The sequence below is a fragment of the Papio anubis genome, chromosome 10 (assembly GCF_008728515.1).
Source record: "Papio anubis isolate 15944 chromosome 10, Panubis1.0, whole genome shotgun sequence".
NCBI lineage: Eukaryota > Metazoa > Chordata > Mammalia > Primates > Cercopithecidae > Papio > Papio anubis.
Genome location: NC_044985.1, coordinates 9445869 through 9462942, shown reverse-complemented (window position 1 = coordinate 9462942; position 17074 = coordinate 9445869). Strand labels below are relative to the sequence as shown.

The following is a 17074-nucleotide window of genomic DNA, read 5'->3' as shown; positions in this document are numbered from 1 at the left end:
ACTCACACATGCATGCACAGCACACACATATACATACACCACACACGCTACACTTAGACACATACCACACACATATGCAAACACACCCCACACACGTACTTACACACACACACACACACACACACCCCACGGCTTGGTCTTGTGGGGCAGAGGGGCAGCCTCAGTGGTACCTCTACTTCATGTTTGCCTGATAAACCCCTGGAGCTCACAATGTTCCATAGACTTTATAGACCTGGGTGAAATTGCCTGAATCCTGAATCCGGAGCAGAGCATGTCAGCTCATAGCTGGCAGTAGGGTGGGGTGGTCTGTTCTCTGATGGCATTAGGAGACACCTCTGCTCAGCCTCTGTACGAGCAAGACCGTAAATGGTAGGCACACCAGGATGCTGGGGGATGGCCTGTGTGAAGACCAAGGAATCCTGGGCTGAATGCAGCTTCCTGGGGTCACTGGGAAAACCCAGGAGCTGGCATTTGCCAAGTGCTGAGAACAGAGCTGTGGACTGTGTGTGCATTTGTTAACTAAAGTACATAGCAAGGTAGGGACGTGGTGGGGCGATGGGGGCCTGGGATCACCCTGGTGCTTGGGAGCTGCCTGTGAGTGTCATTTAGGCTGGGTGGAGGGAAAAGCCATTCAGAGCCTTGGATTCTCCCCCTGGCACTGTCGTTTTTCAGTCCTGCGACTTTGGGCAGGGCCATGAATCATTCTTGGCTTCCGTGTCCTCATCGCTTTAATGGGCGTAGTGACACTAGTTGCATCAGGGGGCTTCTGGATGTGCAAGGAAACATTTAGAAATACACACCACACACACACACACATATTTTTATTTTGTTAGCAAAATACTGGAATCTGGTCTGCCCTGCCATGTTTTTAAGGCCCTTTTCTATACATTTGGGAAAGCGGTCACTGTTTCCCTGCTGGCTCCCTGGGGATCCAGTGGTCTCTTTGTCTGTGAGTAAGCAGTGCTTGGCCCCCCACCCTCCCTAGGGTTTGCACCCAGTATAAGCCACTTGTCCTGTGCCTCACATAAGTAAATTCATAGTTTGATGATGGACTTTGGAGGCTCCAAACATGAGTGCCACTTGTCCTCCTCAGCAGTGACACTGGTTGAGTGCGTCCTATCTGCACAGGCTCTGGGCGAAGCACCTCCTCTGTGTGGGTTTTTTACATCTTCACAGCAGCCATGTAGGTAGTTACTGTTATCCATTTTCAGATGAACAAATGGAGACTCAGAGAGGCAAAGAAACTTGCAAAAGTCATGCAGCAGGTGAGCGAGCTCTGACCCTCGGGGTCCCCAGCCTCCAGAGCACCTAGTGGTCCTGCCACAGCGGCCTTAGTCACAGCCACATGCCCAGCTCACCTGTGTGCGGCCAGGGCCTCAGAGAAAACGTGGTCCTCCCAGCACTCGGGGGCTCTGGAAGTGATAGCTGGGCCAGAGGCTGGGACCACATGCCTGCGACCAACTCCTCTTTGAGTCTGAGTTGGGCAAACTGATTGAATCAGGGTGAGAAGATTTGCTTTTGTTTTTCCTGGTCCCCATGGAAAGTGCCAGTATTGTGAAATTATGAAGATGGAGTTGAACATGTAAAAATTAAAGTTAAAATTTCAGGAGAAAAATGTCTTCCCATTAAGAATCCATTGTGTTCAACCCAAGCATCCATTGACAGATGGGTGGACAAAAAAATGTGGTCTATCCAGTACAATAGATTATTATTCAGCCTTAAAAAGGAAGGAGATTCTGGCACAGGCTGTAACATGGATGAACCTTGAGGACATTATGTGAAGTGAAATAAGCCAGTCTCAAAAGGACAAATACTGTATGATCCTTCTTGCATGACATAGCTCGCATGGGAAATTCAGAGGCAGGAGGAAGAATGGTGGATGCACAGGGGCTGCGAGAGAGGAATGGGAGTTAGTGTTTCGTGGGTGCAGAGTTTCAGTTGTGGAGATGGATGGTGGTGATTATTGCACAACAATGTGAAGGTGCTTAATACCACTCAACAGTGCGTGTAAAAAAATGGTTTAAATGGGCCGGGAGTGGTGGCTTATGCCTTGTAATCCCAGCACTTTGGGAGGCCAAGGTGGGCAGATCACGAGCTCAGGAGATCAAGACCATCCTGGCTAACACGGTGAAACCCCGTCTCTACTAAAAAAAATACACACAAGAAAGTTAGCTGGGCACGGTGGCGGGCGCCTGTAGTCCCATCTACTCGGGAGGCTGAGGCAGGAGAATGGTGTGAACCCGGGAGGCGGAGCTGGCAGTGAGCCGAGATCACGCCACCGCACTCCGCCTGGGAGACAGCAAAACTCCGTCTCAAAAAAAAGAAAAGAAAAGGTTTAAATGGTAAATTTTAGGTGTCTTTACTACAAGAAAAAAAAAAATGGAATTCATAGTATTTATGGTATTGTACCAGAATCTGTTTGCACAGAAACGGTTAGTAGCATTATTTTTCTGCGTTTTTTGTTTGTTTATTTCTTTTTTGTTTTTTTGAGATGAAGTTTCGCTCTTTGCCTGTAATCCCAGCACTTTGGCAGGCCAAGGTATATGGATCACCTGAGGTCAGGAGTTCGAGACCAACCTGGCCAACATGATGAAACCCCGTCTCTCCTAAAACTTTGTCTGCATTTCTTAGCCTAGCAGTCAGCTGACCTGTACATACCTATCACAAACCCATCCACATTTCTTTAAAATATTAGAAATCCAAACTTAACCCTGCTTCCCACTGGCCTGTGGCCTTCAGATTGAAGGAGAATCGGCTAAGAAATCCCCACCTTTTCCCAGTATAACTACTTTGTTAAAATCTGTATTTTCCTAAAGCCTATAATTATGTTTGCCTCCAGGGTACCCAGGAATTTTTTTTTAATAAACAAAGAGCATCCTACAATTACCGTGATGATTTGTTGAGGGCAGGCCAAGTTCAGACAGGAGGCTGACTCAGCTCTGGAAACTGACACACACGTGCTGGTGTTTTCGATCCTGGGGGCACCCGACAGCGTTTAGGGGTCAAGAATTAATATTAAGAGCTGGAGAACTAACAGATCCACATAGATGTCCGCTTTATACTGCCAGCAAAACGGGACAGCAGCTGGGTGGGATTTGGCCTTCGTGAGGCTGGCGGCACCATCTGTGGGCCCTGCCTTCACAAATGACTCTAGGTAAATACCTCCAGCCTGTGTGCACTGCAACATCCGGATGCCGTAACCTGGTGCTGCTGGAGCCACACGCAGCCGGGGCCGGCACGGGCAGAAGCCGGCGGAGTTGGAGCCTGTCGCTCTGTCAGCCCTGATTTGCGGGCTGAGCCCAGTTTCGTGGCCCTGCCTGTAATCTCCCCGAGTTCAAAGAGTGCTTAGCTGCTTGTCTTTGTCAAGAGCGCAGTTGGGGATCTTTTATGTGGAAGATGTAGGATTCTCGGGCGGACTTTGATTATTTATTCATCCCCCTTCGTGGGTGTGTGATCGCGCAGGCACCACGGAGCCCCTTGTCCTGGCTGCTCTTGCTATGAAATTCATTGAGCTTTAAAGCCCTTTGAAAGTAGCTTTTTGAGGGAGGGGAAAAGTTTTTGAAGTCTTGTTTCTTTCTCCCCCTCTGCAGTGCCGCAGCATCTCTTGCCACCCTTCCATGCGCCCCTACCGATTGACATGCGACACCAGGAAGGAAGGTACCATTACGAGCCTCATTCTGTCCACGGTGTGCATGGGTAAGTCCTGCCCTCTGCCTGCTGCTCCTGGCGTGCAGTCACCTGCCATGGCTGAGGCCACAGCCTCAGCCACATCTCTTGCCTCTGTCTTTCTTTTGGGGGTTCCTGATCTACGTTGTCCTGAGCGGGCGATCACCTTTGCCATCATGGCCTGGGACCCTGTGTGAGCGTGTGGGTGGGCAGCATATAAACACCAACCACCCCCAGCCCACATCACCATTTCTAAGGCTCTGGGCTTCCTTGGTGTATCTATACATGGTTTGGAGCTCTTTCTTCATCCACGAAGTGGGAATCCTCTCTAGGTCTAAGATCCTGTATAAGTAAAGTGATCTTAGGTGTATGTTGTTCCAGCATAATAATTCAGAGCACCCTTTTTCACTTCGTCAAGTCTCCCCCTTTGACTAGTAAATTGTATAGTCACCGTACTTAAAAGGACAAGCTCCAAGTGATGCTTTGGGGCCCTTCCTATTCCTAGCTTTGAGGTCCCCAGGTAGAAGGGGTGGGGTCTCCGTGTGGTCTCCACCTGCCTAGCCCTGTCCCCGTCATACCCACCTGGGGCCTCTAAGCTCATTGGCTGGTATCATTTTCTTGGCCTTTAGCACTCAAAATCTTGGTCCCTGGCTATCCTTCCAGGAAATAAGGCCCCTTCTTCTCCCTACCCCCGAACTCTCCGCTGCTCCCCATACCTGCCTCCAGGATAGCTCTTGCAAAGGTCAGCCAGCCCTAAGACCCCTCTCAACCCAGCATCTTCATGCCCACACCCTCCGGCCCCCTCACCTGTTCATGCCAAGCTGCTTCTGTGGTTCTGTCCCGTGTCTCTGTGCCTGGGGCTGGTTGCCTGCCCAATGTGCCTGGAACCTCCCCCTGTCAGGCCACCTCCAAGCCTCAACTAAGGAGTCACCTCCTCAGGGGCACTGTGATCCTTCACACTGAGTGGGGGCTGCTGCCCTGGATCCACAGGATCACCATCCATTTTTGCACCTGCCTCCCAGCCGGCTCTGAACTCTCCTCCCACCTCTGTGTCTCAACAGCTGACATGAATAGGTGTACAACCAGTACTCGCTGAGTGGAGAGAGAGCCTCTCCCCGCCCGCCACCTGTGAAGGCACATCCTCCTGCCTCTACCATCTCCCATCCCAGTGAAGTCAGTCAACACTCGCTGGGCCCTCACTGTGCTCACAGCATTGTGCCTGAGCAGAGTCCTGTTTCAGGACACCCACTGCCTCCCCAAGACGGAGCAAACCTGGGACTTTTCCTTTCTTTTTAAAAATTGTTTTACTTTGAAATAATGAAGGTCGTACAAAAACAGTTCCAAAAACCATAAAGGCTTTCTTGTATACACTTCATGCAGCTCCTCAAATGTTGGCATCTTACGTAACCCAAGACTGACAGAATGCGGTTAACTCACCGGCAGAGCTTATCCACCTTTGCTCAGTTGCCCGCTAGTGTCTTTTTACCCAGTTCAAGACCCAGTCCTGGACCCCACGTGGTACTTGGTTGTCGAGACTCCTTCGTTATCTCCTGTCTGGGACGGTTCCTTGGTCTCTTTTGTCTTTTATGACCTTGGCAGTTTTAAAGAGTACAGGCCAGTTACTATATAAGATGTCTCAGGGTTTGGGTTTGCCTGATCGATGCTGTTTCATGATGACATTCGGATCATGCATTTTGGGAATAATACTGTAAAAGTGATATGTCTCCTTTGCAGGCGTCCTGTCAGGAGGACTGTGATCTTCAGGCTTCTCATTGCTGGAAATGTTGATCACTTGGTTATGAGGCTGTCTGCTGGCTTCTCCGCTTTAAAGTTGTCCCATTCGTAATCAAGAAGTATCTTGTGGGGTAATCCTTAGAGGATATGGAAATATCCTGTTTCTTATCATATTTCCACCCGCTCACTTACACATCCATCGATGCTTCTTGCCAGAAACAGTCATTACTAGTGTTTGCCAAATGTCAATTTTCTGTTTCTATCATTTTGTCCACATTTAGTGGTTGGAATTCTCCTGTAAGGAAAAGCTGTCCCGCCTCCCACATATCTTTATATATTTGATTGTCTATTGTTATGCACATGGATGCATGGTTATTTATACTCTATGATTATCACTATTTATTGTGTTGTTCTAGTTGTCCCAGATTTGGCCATTGGGCGTCCTTTCCAGTTGTCCTCTGTGTCCTGTTGACATGTTGGGAGCTTTTTGTTTTGTTTCAGTGCGCATACCTGGTTCTCACTTGACTAGGATCCACCACAGCAGCCTTGTGTCTGTCTGGTGGGTGTTGGGGTGATTTCCACCCTCTGCTCACCTCCAGGGCACCTCCACCTGCAGGTGGCTGAGACCACAGCCAGAGAAGCCTCTGGAAGGTGCCTGTGTTTGGAACTAGTTGGGCCACCCAAAAATTGCTCAGTCGGTGGCGTCTGAGACTTCTAGGAGCACCCAGGGAGCTCGGTCCCTATTTGGGAGGGGGTTGCTGTTGCTGATTCTTGCTCACGAGTCATGTTTGGCTGGTTCGGTGACACGGATCCCGGGCAGAGCAGGCCTGCCTCAAAGTGCTTCCTGCGCAGGATGTTGGTCAGGAGACCCGGGCAATGCTGAGAGCTTCGTGCAAAGAGAGCCCATGCTGGACTGCTTCCCCCTGCAGGTGAATGTCCTGACTCACCTCTCCCTACACACCTGAAGTGTGTAGAGGCACCACCCGAAGTGTAGGAAGACCCCAACAGTGATGACCACCATTCCTCATCATAACTGACTTTGTGAACAAGCCCTGCTATAAACGCTTTTATGTGTTCATGCCATTTAATCTTCTCAACAACCCAAAAGAGAGTCATTTTGTGTTTTTCCATTTTACAAATGAAGGAGCCAAAGCAGCACAGAGTGGGTAGATGACTAACCCTATGGCTCACCCACTTTGGAAGTTAGAAATCAAGTTCCAGCCCCCTGAGCTCAGGCCCTCCACTGCATGCTGGCCTTTCTTGTGGGAGCATAAGTATGGACCACGGGTCCCTCAGGCGAGTCCAGCTGAGCCCTTCTTGACAGCACCTCAGCTCTTCGTTAGGGCACTGCCCCGAGTCCAGTCGCTCCTAGAACCCCTAGCCAAGCAGCAGCAGTGTCCCCTGCGAGTCTGTTGTGGGTAATGCAGATCCTCAAGCCATAGCCCAGTCCCACTGAGTCAGAGACTCGGGGGAAGGGGCCTGTGTCTATGTATGCCATGCTTTGCAGGTAATGCAGCTTCAGGCTCCGGCTTGAGAGCCCTGGCTGCAGGCAGAGCCCCCGCTGAGAAGGGGGACCCTCAGCGCTGTCCTTCCCTGTGCAGGTGGGAGCCCTCAGCCGGGAAGGGGCCTGGGTCTTCACCAGGCTTTGCCATGCTCCAGCTCTGGGTAGGGCCTGCTTCCTTCCCTGGGCAGTGAGGGTTGGGTGTGAGCAGAGCACCTGGAAAAGGGGGCCGTGGATGCTGGCATGCAGCAGGGAGGGGTGGCCCAGCCAGAGGCCTGCAGGGACAGCCTTGTCCCTCCTGGCCTACTCAGCTCTTTCACTGGTTGGATTCCTGAAGAGATTCCTAAGGCTGCTGTAACTAATTACCACAAATTTCATGGCTTAAAACAATGTAAACTTATCCTCATATCGTTCTGGAAGTCGCAAGTCTGAAATAAGTCTAATGGTGCTTAAAATCAAGGAGTTGGCAGGACTGGTTCCTTCTGGAGGCTCCAGGAGAGACTCTGGCATTTCTAGGTTCTGGAGGTTGCCTGCATTCCTTGGCTTACAGCCCCATCCTCACACACATCACCTTTTCCCCCTTGCTCTGTCCTCACCTCGCCTTCTTCCTGGTCTGTGGGAGTTTCCTCCCCTGCTTCTCTCTTCTAAGGACACCTGCCATTGCCTTTCGGGCCTATTGGGATAATCCACTTGTGGCTCCCATTTCAAGATCTTTAAAGTAGTCTTGTCTCCAAAGTCCCATTTGCCGTAGAAGGAAACACTTACAAATGCCAGGGATTAGGGTGTGGAAGTTCTTGGGGGGCGTTATTCAGGTTATTTGGGATCACTGAGCCCCAGTGTGGAGTCTGGCATCAACCAGTAGAATACAGTAAAGCATATTTATAATTTGCATGGGTCTGCAGCAGGCCAGGCATGGCCCTGGGCCCTGGTGTATTGTACTGGTGAATCTTCCTGATTGCTCTATGAGATGGGGATTAAGCTTCATCTTGCAGATGCAGACATTGAGGCTCAGAGAGGCACAGTGACTTCTATGTGACATCCCTGCAAGGTAGTTACTTCTGTGAGGGCAAGGAGATGAGGCTCTGGAGTGCAGATCTCCTCCCCAGCCAAGGAGGGGCTAGTCTGGTTAAGCCCCAGTGATGGGCAGCAGCATGGTGTTCCCAGAGCCCTCCATCCCTACCCGGTCCTGCTGGGGTGGGCTTCCAGCAGCTCCACACTATCCTCAGGACAGTTGATTCTGGCCAGGCCGGGTGGGGGACACAGCAAGACCCTCAGGGCTGGCCCTGGGCTCCGGCAAGCCCAAGCCCTCACCTCCTCCGCCCCCAGTGCCCCGGGTGGGAACCAGGACAAAGCCTGTGAGGAAAATGGCCCCGTGGCTCTGGCTTCCGTGATGAATGTGGCTGGAGCCTGGTGGAGCATCCCGATCCATCAAGCCCGTGTTGTAGCCCGCTTCTCCCTGTCAGCACCAAATGTGTCTAATTACACAGATGTTTGCACAGCAAATGAGGTGCGGTGTCATCTCATTTCTGTGTCGGCTGAGCCTGAACCTCTGCCTGCTGCCCTGAACTGGTGACCATTTCGTGGGTGTGCCCACCACTCAGCCCTGCACCTCCTGCTTTCCACTGTTCAAGCACGCAGACCCCCTCCCCGTTCCCTCTCAGGATCCTGATAGCTACAGGAGGGTGCACCCGGTGTGTGCAGGCTCCAGAGAGGTGTTCCCTGCACTCTCTCATTCTGCCCTGACTTCTGCCCCTCGGGAGTACCTTGGTTATCACCCAAGAGCCTGCCATCATCAGTTCTCAGCCTGCCAGGCTACGCGCCCTGGGACCCATTGCTGAACCCCCTAGTTTGGTTAACATGAATTACCTAACCTCAGCTCTCTCGTGTGTAGAAGGGCCAGATCCGCTGAGACAACCCACAGAAACCAGCCAACTGAGTTATTCTGAGAAGGAAACGGGGTAATGCGAGTAAAGCATCTAGAACACTTTGGAAACATGCAATGGATATGAGCAACAGTCATGATCATTGTTGTTATCCTCACTTGCTGATTTGAGAAGGGGGCCGTGGCCTGCTGGGAGACTGGGTGGCAGAGGCCGGCCACAGCATGTCCTTGGGAGAGTGGACTGTCCAGGGGCTGCAGCGTGGAAGGTGGGCGATGGGCTGAAGGAGTGCTGTGGTGCGGCGTGGGGAGGGGATCCTTCTTTCCCCCCATTGAGGAATTTGGACTTCCTCCTTTTGGCAACCAGGAGCAGCAGGGAGTGGTCAGATTTATTTTCAGGCAACTACAGGAGCAGTTAGGGAATGGACAGGAGAAGGGCGGGAGCTGTGGTGAGAGGACCTGCCAGAGCTGCTACAGTGGCCCTGGGGAGAGGGGAGCAGGACCAGGGCTGACCACCTGGCTGTAAACAGGCAGCTGCACGTGGGGAAGGCAGGGCATGGAGGTTGGCGTGAAGATAGCCACGCAGCCCAGCCCGGCTCGGTGGTCTCCTCATAGACACCCAAGCCCACTCCTCTGCAGAGCGCCCTTCCTGGTCACTTAAGGTTCAAACTCACAGCAGACTTGCATGGCTTACTGATGCTCGCGTGGTTCCGAGGGAGGAAAGTCACCGCCCGTGGACTCCTGCTGCAGTGTCTTTGGGCTGCGCAAACCACGAGGGATGGGGAGACAAATGGGGCAGGGGTGTGATTGCTGGTCAAGCAAGGTTCTCTTGAGACTCCATGGGGACATCCCTTAGTCTCCAAGAGTCCACACAAGGGCGAGAAGAGAAGGCCGGCTGTGAATAGAGACAGGCACCCCCAGCAGGCTCTCCAATCTTGTGATGCTAACAGGAAAGAGAAACTCTTCAGACGCCCTCTGGGCCCCCTGCCTCCCAGAAATAGGCTTGCCAGGGTGTCATGGGGGGCAAGGCTGAGGTGTGACGAGGAAGAGTCCCCCAGCTGGTGCTCCCCATTTCCTCGGTGTGTGTGGTCACACAAACATGAGTCTGGCCTGCCCTGGGCCAACATTAACTTGTGTCCTGGAAGGGAATGTAGAAGTCCATGCTCCCAGTTCAGGAGGCTGGGGTGGACCTTCAGCTCCCTATGTTGCTTTTGAGGACCTTTCCAACCCTACCCTGCCCTGCCCTGCCCTTCCCTGGGGCTTCAAAGGACCAATTTCAGCTGCTTTCCGCCCAGAAGGGCGTATAGAAACTGCCCCATGCAGCGGTTCCCAAACCTGGCTGCAGATCTGAACAAACAGGGTGCGTCTTAAAGATGCCCATTCTCAGGCCCTGGCCCCAGGAGTTCTTGTTAACTTTCAGACTAGGGTGAAACCCGGAAATCTGCTTATTTACAGGCACCCACAGGCCAGCGTTTGGGGACCGCTGCAGGCCCCCCTGCTTGCTTGACCTTCGGGAAAGCAGGCCCAGAGCTGCTTGTTGGCTTTCTGGACTCATCACTGACAGCGCCTCACCGCCAAAACACGGATTGTTAAAAATTCCCTGGTTCCTCATGATAACCCGTTCACAGACAAGTCCCTCCATGTTGACCTAAACTTCTTCATATTCTCAGCTTGCAAAAGGCAGTGAGTGTATGAGGTGGGAACAGCTGCAGCATCTCAGCCTTCCTTTCTCCTCCTGCGTGGCACCCTCTGACCTCTGACATCCGTGACTCCACCCCCAACCTGACCACTGCTGATGGCTTCCTGCAGATCTCTTGATCCTGAGCTGTAGTTGGTTTGCATTGCATTGGCAGTCACGGCCCAAGGCCACCCTTCCCAGAGGAGAGACGAGAGGGCTCTTGCTGGCACAGATGGCTCAGGGTTGTAGCTATGAACCCAGGCCCAGGTATGTTAGGGCAAGAGAGCGAATGCCAGCTGGTGGGCATGGGGGCCTCACCTCCCTTTCATCCACACGCTTGGTCACGCACAATGCGCATTACCCAGGGCCTCCAGAGACAGCATTAAGAGTGTCTGCAGCCCTACTTGGTCCCCCAGACTGCTTGTTAATGGGGATGTTTAGCCCGGTGTCGGTGTGCTTCAGTTAAGAGAGTAGTTTCTTTGCTGCTACAGGGCTGAACTCATGAACTTTCCAGTCTGGGGGGATTTGAAGATTGCTTTTTCCAAGGTCAGTGTCCCATAAAGACTGCACCATTCGCCATGAGATTAATGAACACAGCAGCCTGCTCAGCCTGTGACTCACCAGTGTCATCCTGGGCCCTTATGACTCTGTCCTCAGTCATTCACTGAGGCGGGTGGGTTGAGCAGAAAGATATTTTCTTCTTGATTCTTGGCACAGCACCCGAGGTTCAGGATTCATAGAGGATTGGCTTTGTTTGTTTTTTGGGAAGAACCTTCTCCTCCCTCTGCAAACATGCTTCTTTCTTTTCAGAGCCTAGAGGAAGGAGGAGACTTCCGAAGGGCATGTCCACCTGCCCCCTGGGATGAGATGCTGGGTGGGCCCAGCGTCACTCACCAGGCAACTTGTCCCTCCTTTCCACATGGGTCCACACTGCCTCTCCATCTCCAGGGAGCTCTTCCTTAAAACCAGCTGTTGCTGACCGCTTCTTCAGAGCAACTGGACAGCAGGTAGACAGGGAGCCCAGAAACCCTGGGTCCAGGCGATGTGTCGGGCAGCAAACCCTCCTTCCACAGCTGTCTGAGGGTAGACTGACTAGATGTGGAGCCTTGGCTCACTGTGATGTCAAGGGCCCTGAGACCCCATCAGGCAGGCCCCTTCCCCTCTCTGGGCTGTGGGATGCTCGGGTCAGACCAGCAGAGAAGCAGTAGCAGGAGTCTGTGCCCAGCCCCCGGCTCATGTCATGTCACCCTCCCTGCAAGGAAGGCAGTGCTCTCACTCCCACTTCATAATTGGGGAAACTGAGGCTTGGGAAGGCTGACCGCCTTTCCAGTGATACACTCCTGGTAAGTAGCATAGATTACTTACTGGGCATTTTGGTCCCCCACCCCTTGCTAAAATCTTCCCCAGCTCTGAGAGCTTCAGATTCCCAAAGCCAAGAATGCACTCGCTGGGCTGCGTGGGACAGACGCTCATTTATAATGGAATCTGGCCTGTAAAAGTTTAACGAGGAGCGTGTCTGATAAGATGGCCTGGTCTGTGATCTTTGCTGAACGCCAATCCCTCACAGAAGAGGAGCTGCCTGGTTCTGGGCTTTGGAGAGAGCCGTGGTGGTCAGCCAAGAGCAGGAGGGGCCGGGGAGTGGAGCAAATCTTAATGTGCTGGCCGAGACGGGCGTGCAGTCGGGGAGGGGCTGCGGCAGATCGGGATGACCTTTTCGGTTCCTCTCCTGTCCCTCAGGGCCCCCACTGTCGGACATTTCCCCTCCATACCCCCAGGATGTAGACAGAACAGGGTCGAGGCCTGGGCTCACAACTTGCCTAAGCTGCTTATACTCTTTACATCCTTGGGCTTGCTTAGCCCCACAAGCCTCAGTGGCCCCATCTCTAAAATGGGGACACAGTGGCTCCCTGTGTGAAATGGTGGTGATGGGTGTCTATAAAGCATGTAGAACCACACCTGGGACATACCAAGTGGCGGACAGTCCCCTGCTCTCATCACTGCCCTGCTGACTTTAGAAGGAAAGCCACGTTTCACTGCAGACACCCTGCAGGGTGCTGGGCCAGTGGTGTCCTATTCAGTCCTCCCAACACCCTGTAAGGTGGGGGATTTTCTCCTCGATTCATAGAGGAGAGAACTGGGCGTTCTCAGAATTTAAGAACTCCCCAAGACTGCTCAGCTTGTGAGATCCCACCAAGCCAGAGCTCTTCCCTGTGCCGTGATTGTCCTCAGAGAGGAAAGAGAGTCTCGCCATGCTTCTCGGGGCTGCAGTGTGTTGCTTCTGTCTGCAGACATGGAAACAGAACAGTAATCAACCCAAAGGAGTTACTCACTAACAGTAAAGTTTTAGGCGTTGGTGGGGTGGATTGGCCTTTGAGGCAGGGAGTCCTCTTAGACTGTGCATGTTCAGATCATCCGCTCAGTGGAAGCTGATGCCACTGCCAGATGCATTCATTTACCTGGTGTAACTCATTGTTGCTGGATTTATTGTATTCCAAGTGCTGTCACTTGAGGCCACTCCTGCCAGCCCGAGTCAAGATGTGTTGAGGGAAAATGTGAGCAGTGCCCTGCCCCTGGGGCACTGCTTGAAAAGGTTAGAAATTGCTGCTGCCCTCAAGCCTCTCTCACTGCAGCCAGCACTGCAGCATTGATGGCATGTCTGGTGCCCATCAAGAAGTGTGCTGGACATGTCGGGAACCCCATCCCTCAATCCTCTCCTTCCAGGGCTGCACCTCTGAAATGTACACTTGGCCTGTGCTGCCCAAACAAAAGAGCAAGAGTTCAGAGTTGCTTAACTCAGTGGGGTACGTTCTTAGTACTCGTTCCTCTGAGGACACTCACCCAGGGACCATGTGTGCCAGCCTCATGCCAGGCACTGGGAATGTGGACCCAAGGAGGCACAGTCTTTTTCAATAGAATTTTTATTTGTATAAATGTATGGGATGCAAGTCCAATTTTGTGACATGCATAAGTTTTGTAGTGAAGTCAAGACTTTTAGAGTATCCATCACCTGAATAGTGTGCATTGCACCCACTAATTTCTCAAACTTCATGCCTCTTCTACCTCCAGGAGGCACAGTCTTGCTGCCCACATAGACCCCATGATCTGGTTGGGGAGAGGGCAGAAATTGGGCAAAATGACAGGGTGGTGTGCTGGAAGTGGGGTATGGGGAGCCCAGAGCACCAGGAATACAGGAACAGAAAGCATTTATCAGCAGGGAGGCATGAAAGCTCCCCCTACCTCCCAGCCTTTCCCCAGCCCCACTCACCAAGGGCCCCACCACCTTCTTAGGGTTGCCCTGTTCCAGTGAGGGGCCTCCACTTCCAGGCAGACACCAGTGCCGCAAAAGAGGGGAATCTTCTCAAACCACATTCTCATCAAGGCTTGGTACAAATCAGCAGCATACCCGCCTCTAAGAAGAGATACATATGAGCTGCTCAGGATTCACCAGCTAGTTTTGACAGGCATCCAGGAAAGGAAATTCCACACACCACTTTGGCAGGCTGGGCCAGAGTTTAAGAATCTCACTGTGGAGGAGTTTCTATCCAGCCCGCCGGCCACCCAGGCCCTTTCTCATCGCTAAAACCCAGGCCTCTAGCAAAATATAATGAAATCTCTCCCACTAACGAAGGCCTCCCCCCCAACCCCCACTCCCAAGACTGCACATCTTACTCCTATTTCCTTCTTCCCACCCATGGCTTTAAACCCTTGACTTTCTGGAAGATTCGGTTCAGCAGTGCTCAGCCAAGGGCGGCTTCTGTTACAGACAAAGGCCCCGTGTACTTGGAGGTCAGTGGCACAGTTCACCTGGAGAGGGCCTAAGCAGGACCGACTCCCCCAGGGCCTCCTCCCCGGACCCAGACACATTCCTGGTTCCACTGGACAGAAGGAGCAAACCCAAGGCTTCCTCCAGGCCCCGCACCTCACTCCTCCCCTCCCCACCCTGCTCCAAAGTCTTCACTTTGCTAGGAAAAAACGTCTCCCTGATAATCCCCTCTTATCTTTTATGCTTTTTGAGTTTTCTGTTTGCAAAAGCTGATAACCTTCTTATTCTGCTCCCCGGGGAAAGCTGATAAAGGGTGAGTGAATGAATCAACTGTTGTGGACCATGTGGCTAGATTGTAACCAAGTCCATCTGTATTACCTCCTTTGTAGGCCCAATTTTATAACTTAATTTCCCTACCAAAACGTCAGTGTTTACTTAGTAAGAAATCTGCTCTTTGTCAACTGAAAACAGTGATTTCTTTATTACGGCTCTGCATAGGGAGTGACAGCTGAAAGCTGGCCAGGTCTGGTGTGGTGTCCGGGTCTGTAATGGGAATGGGGTGAGTGCAGGTCGAATGTATGGGATGGTGTCTGTTGCAGATGGCCTGGAGGAGCCTGGACAACAGATAGATGTTGTGGCCAAGAGGACCCATGGAGTGATCATGTAGACGACTGAGTCCCAGATGCTTTCCAGCAGTCACACACGTTCACCACCACCACCAGCCCTGAGTTCCCCACCACCACCAGCCCTGAGTTCCCCACCAGCACCAGCCCTGCAGCCGTCCTGCTCCCAGAATCCCTATCCACTCAGCCAACTTAAATCAGAGCCTACTTCTACCCAGCCATCCTTTTAAAAAAACAAATTGGTCTTATTAATTATTGAAAACACGCAAAAGAACAACAAAAGTGGCTGGGTGTGGTGGCTCACACCTATAATCCCAGCACTTTGGGAGGCTGAGGTAGGGGGATCACCTGAGATCGGGAGTTCGAGACCAGCCTGGCCAACATGGCAAAACCCCGTCTCTACTAAAAATACAAAAATTAGCCGGGCGTGGTGGTGGGCACCTGTAATCCCAGCTACTGGGGAGGCTGAGGCAGAAGAACCACTTAAACCCAGGAGGCGGAAGTTGCAGTGAGCTGAGATGATGCCATTGCACTGCAGCCTGGACAACAAGAGCCAAGCTCCGTCTCAGAAAAGAAAAGAAAAAGAACAACAAAAGCATGTTTAAGATATCTGAGTAATTATGACATATACACCCTTACTGTATCCCCTGCTCACTCTAAGTACTGGGGACATGCCAGCACATTTGAGGTCCCATGTGCTCCCCATTCTCCTGCCTCAGGTCCTCCCCACCCCACCATTCTTTGGGATTCGGAGTTTATCACCCCTCACATCTATGACAGTTTGACCTTGTGTCTGACTCCCCTAACAATATATTAATTCGTTTTGCCTTGTCGTGCTTTATATACATGGAATCATTGCGGAGGTATTCTTCGGGAACTTGCTTTCACACTCCGCGTTGTTCTGAAGATTCTCCCGCTAATGTGTGGAGCTCTTCATTCATTTGTTTGGGCTGCTCTGAAGCAGTCTGTGTTGACTGGCATTTGGGATATGTCTGTTTTTGCTCATTTGAACATGACTGCAGAAACACTTTTATGCCATCCTCTGGGCCCCAAGTGTGGGGTTATTTAAAGTAAATGCATGTCTGGGAACGGAAATGCTGAGTCACAGGGAATTCATGTTCTCACCCTCCTAGACATTGCCAGACTTCGCCCGCTGGTTTTGCCAACACTCACTCCCACCAGCAGAGTTTGAGAGCTGGCCTCGCCCCGTATCCTTGTGATATCCTTGTCCCATCACTTTGGAGGTGATAGCCTCTACCTTTTAATTTTTGCCAAGATGAGTTTTTTCTGTGATTCTAATTTTCTGTTTCCCTTATTACTAGTGAACCTTGAGTGTTCGTTCACATGCTTATTGGCCACTAATGTTTCCTTCCTGGGAAATGCCTGTTTGGCTATTTTGCCCATTATTCTATGAGGTCGTCTTTTTCCCATATTTGAATAAGTATTTTGCACACTAAGGTTACTCCTTCTGTGGTTAGCAATATGTGCTGTGAATATCCTCTCCCAGTTTGTGCCTGGTCTCTTCACTCCCTTGATGGCAGGTTTGGGTGAAGAGAAGTTCCCATTGTAAAGTAGCTCAGGTAGGTTACCGACATTTCTACTACGGTTTTCCCTGCATGTTCTCCTCACACCCAAATGTCTGGTCAGGCCTTCAGCCTCTGGACTATGGTGGCTGTTCCCCTGTACAACATGCCCTTGTTCAGCTCTTCTCCCGTCTCAGAACACCAGGCCTATACTACTCACCACCTCCATTCCATTGTCTTGTAAGAGTCTGGGCATTGTTCAGATGCCACCTCCTGCAGGAAGCCCTCTCAGATTGCACCAGCAGAGTGGGTGAATTCTTCTCCTCCCACCGCTCTCCCTGCCTCAGCACCCTGTGTACTGTTAGAAGCCTGCAGTCAGTGTCCATTCTCTCTCTGTGACCCCAGAGGTCCTGGCATGGTGATTTGGCCAAAGCACCAATGTGAACTATGGGATTGAGGGCCCGTGATTTCCAGAGCTCGTGGCTGGTCTTGGGAGTGCCTGCCAAGCAGAAGCAGCCTGTCTTACCATCACCATGGCTTCATGGGCACTCACGTGGTCTGCTGAGATCTCTGCACTTGTGGATTCAGAGTAGACCTTGGGAATGTGGGGCACAACACTTGTCAGTCAGGTTTGCAACCACCTGCTCCCTCACTACCTGGGTGCATGCGGGGCCCTGGCCAAGTCTGCCTCAGACCCCCAGCTCCCC

At 51.9% G+C, this 17074-nt stretch overlaps 1 protein-coding gene across 1 annotated transcript in view; it reads left to right on the top strand.

Annotated features, from left to right (window-relative positions):
* The first annotated feature begins 2305 nt into the window (after positions 1-2305).
* GLI2 (GLI family zinc finger 2) overlaps positions 2306-17074 on the top strand; it is a 66331-nt gene continuing 51562 nt past the window's right edge. The window contains exon 1 of the mRNA XM_021923510.2: positions 2306-3696. Within this exon, the coding sequence (XP_021779202.2) occupies positions 3638-3696 (59 nt within the window). The 5' untranslated portion in view covers positions 2306-3637. The remainder of the gene's footprint in view (positions 3697-17074) is intronic.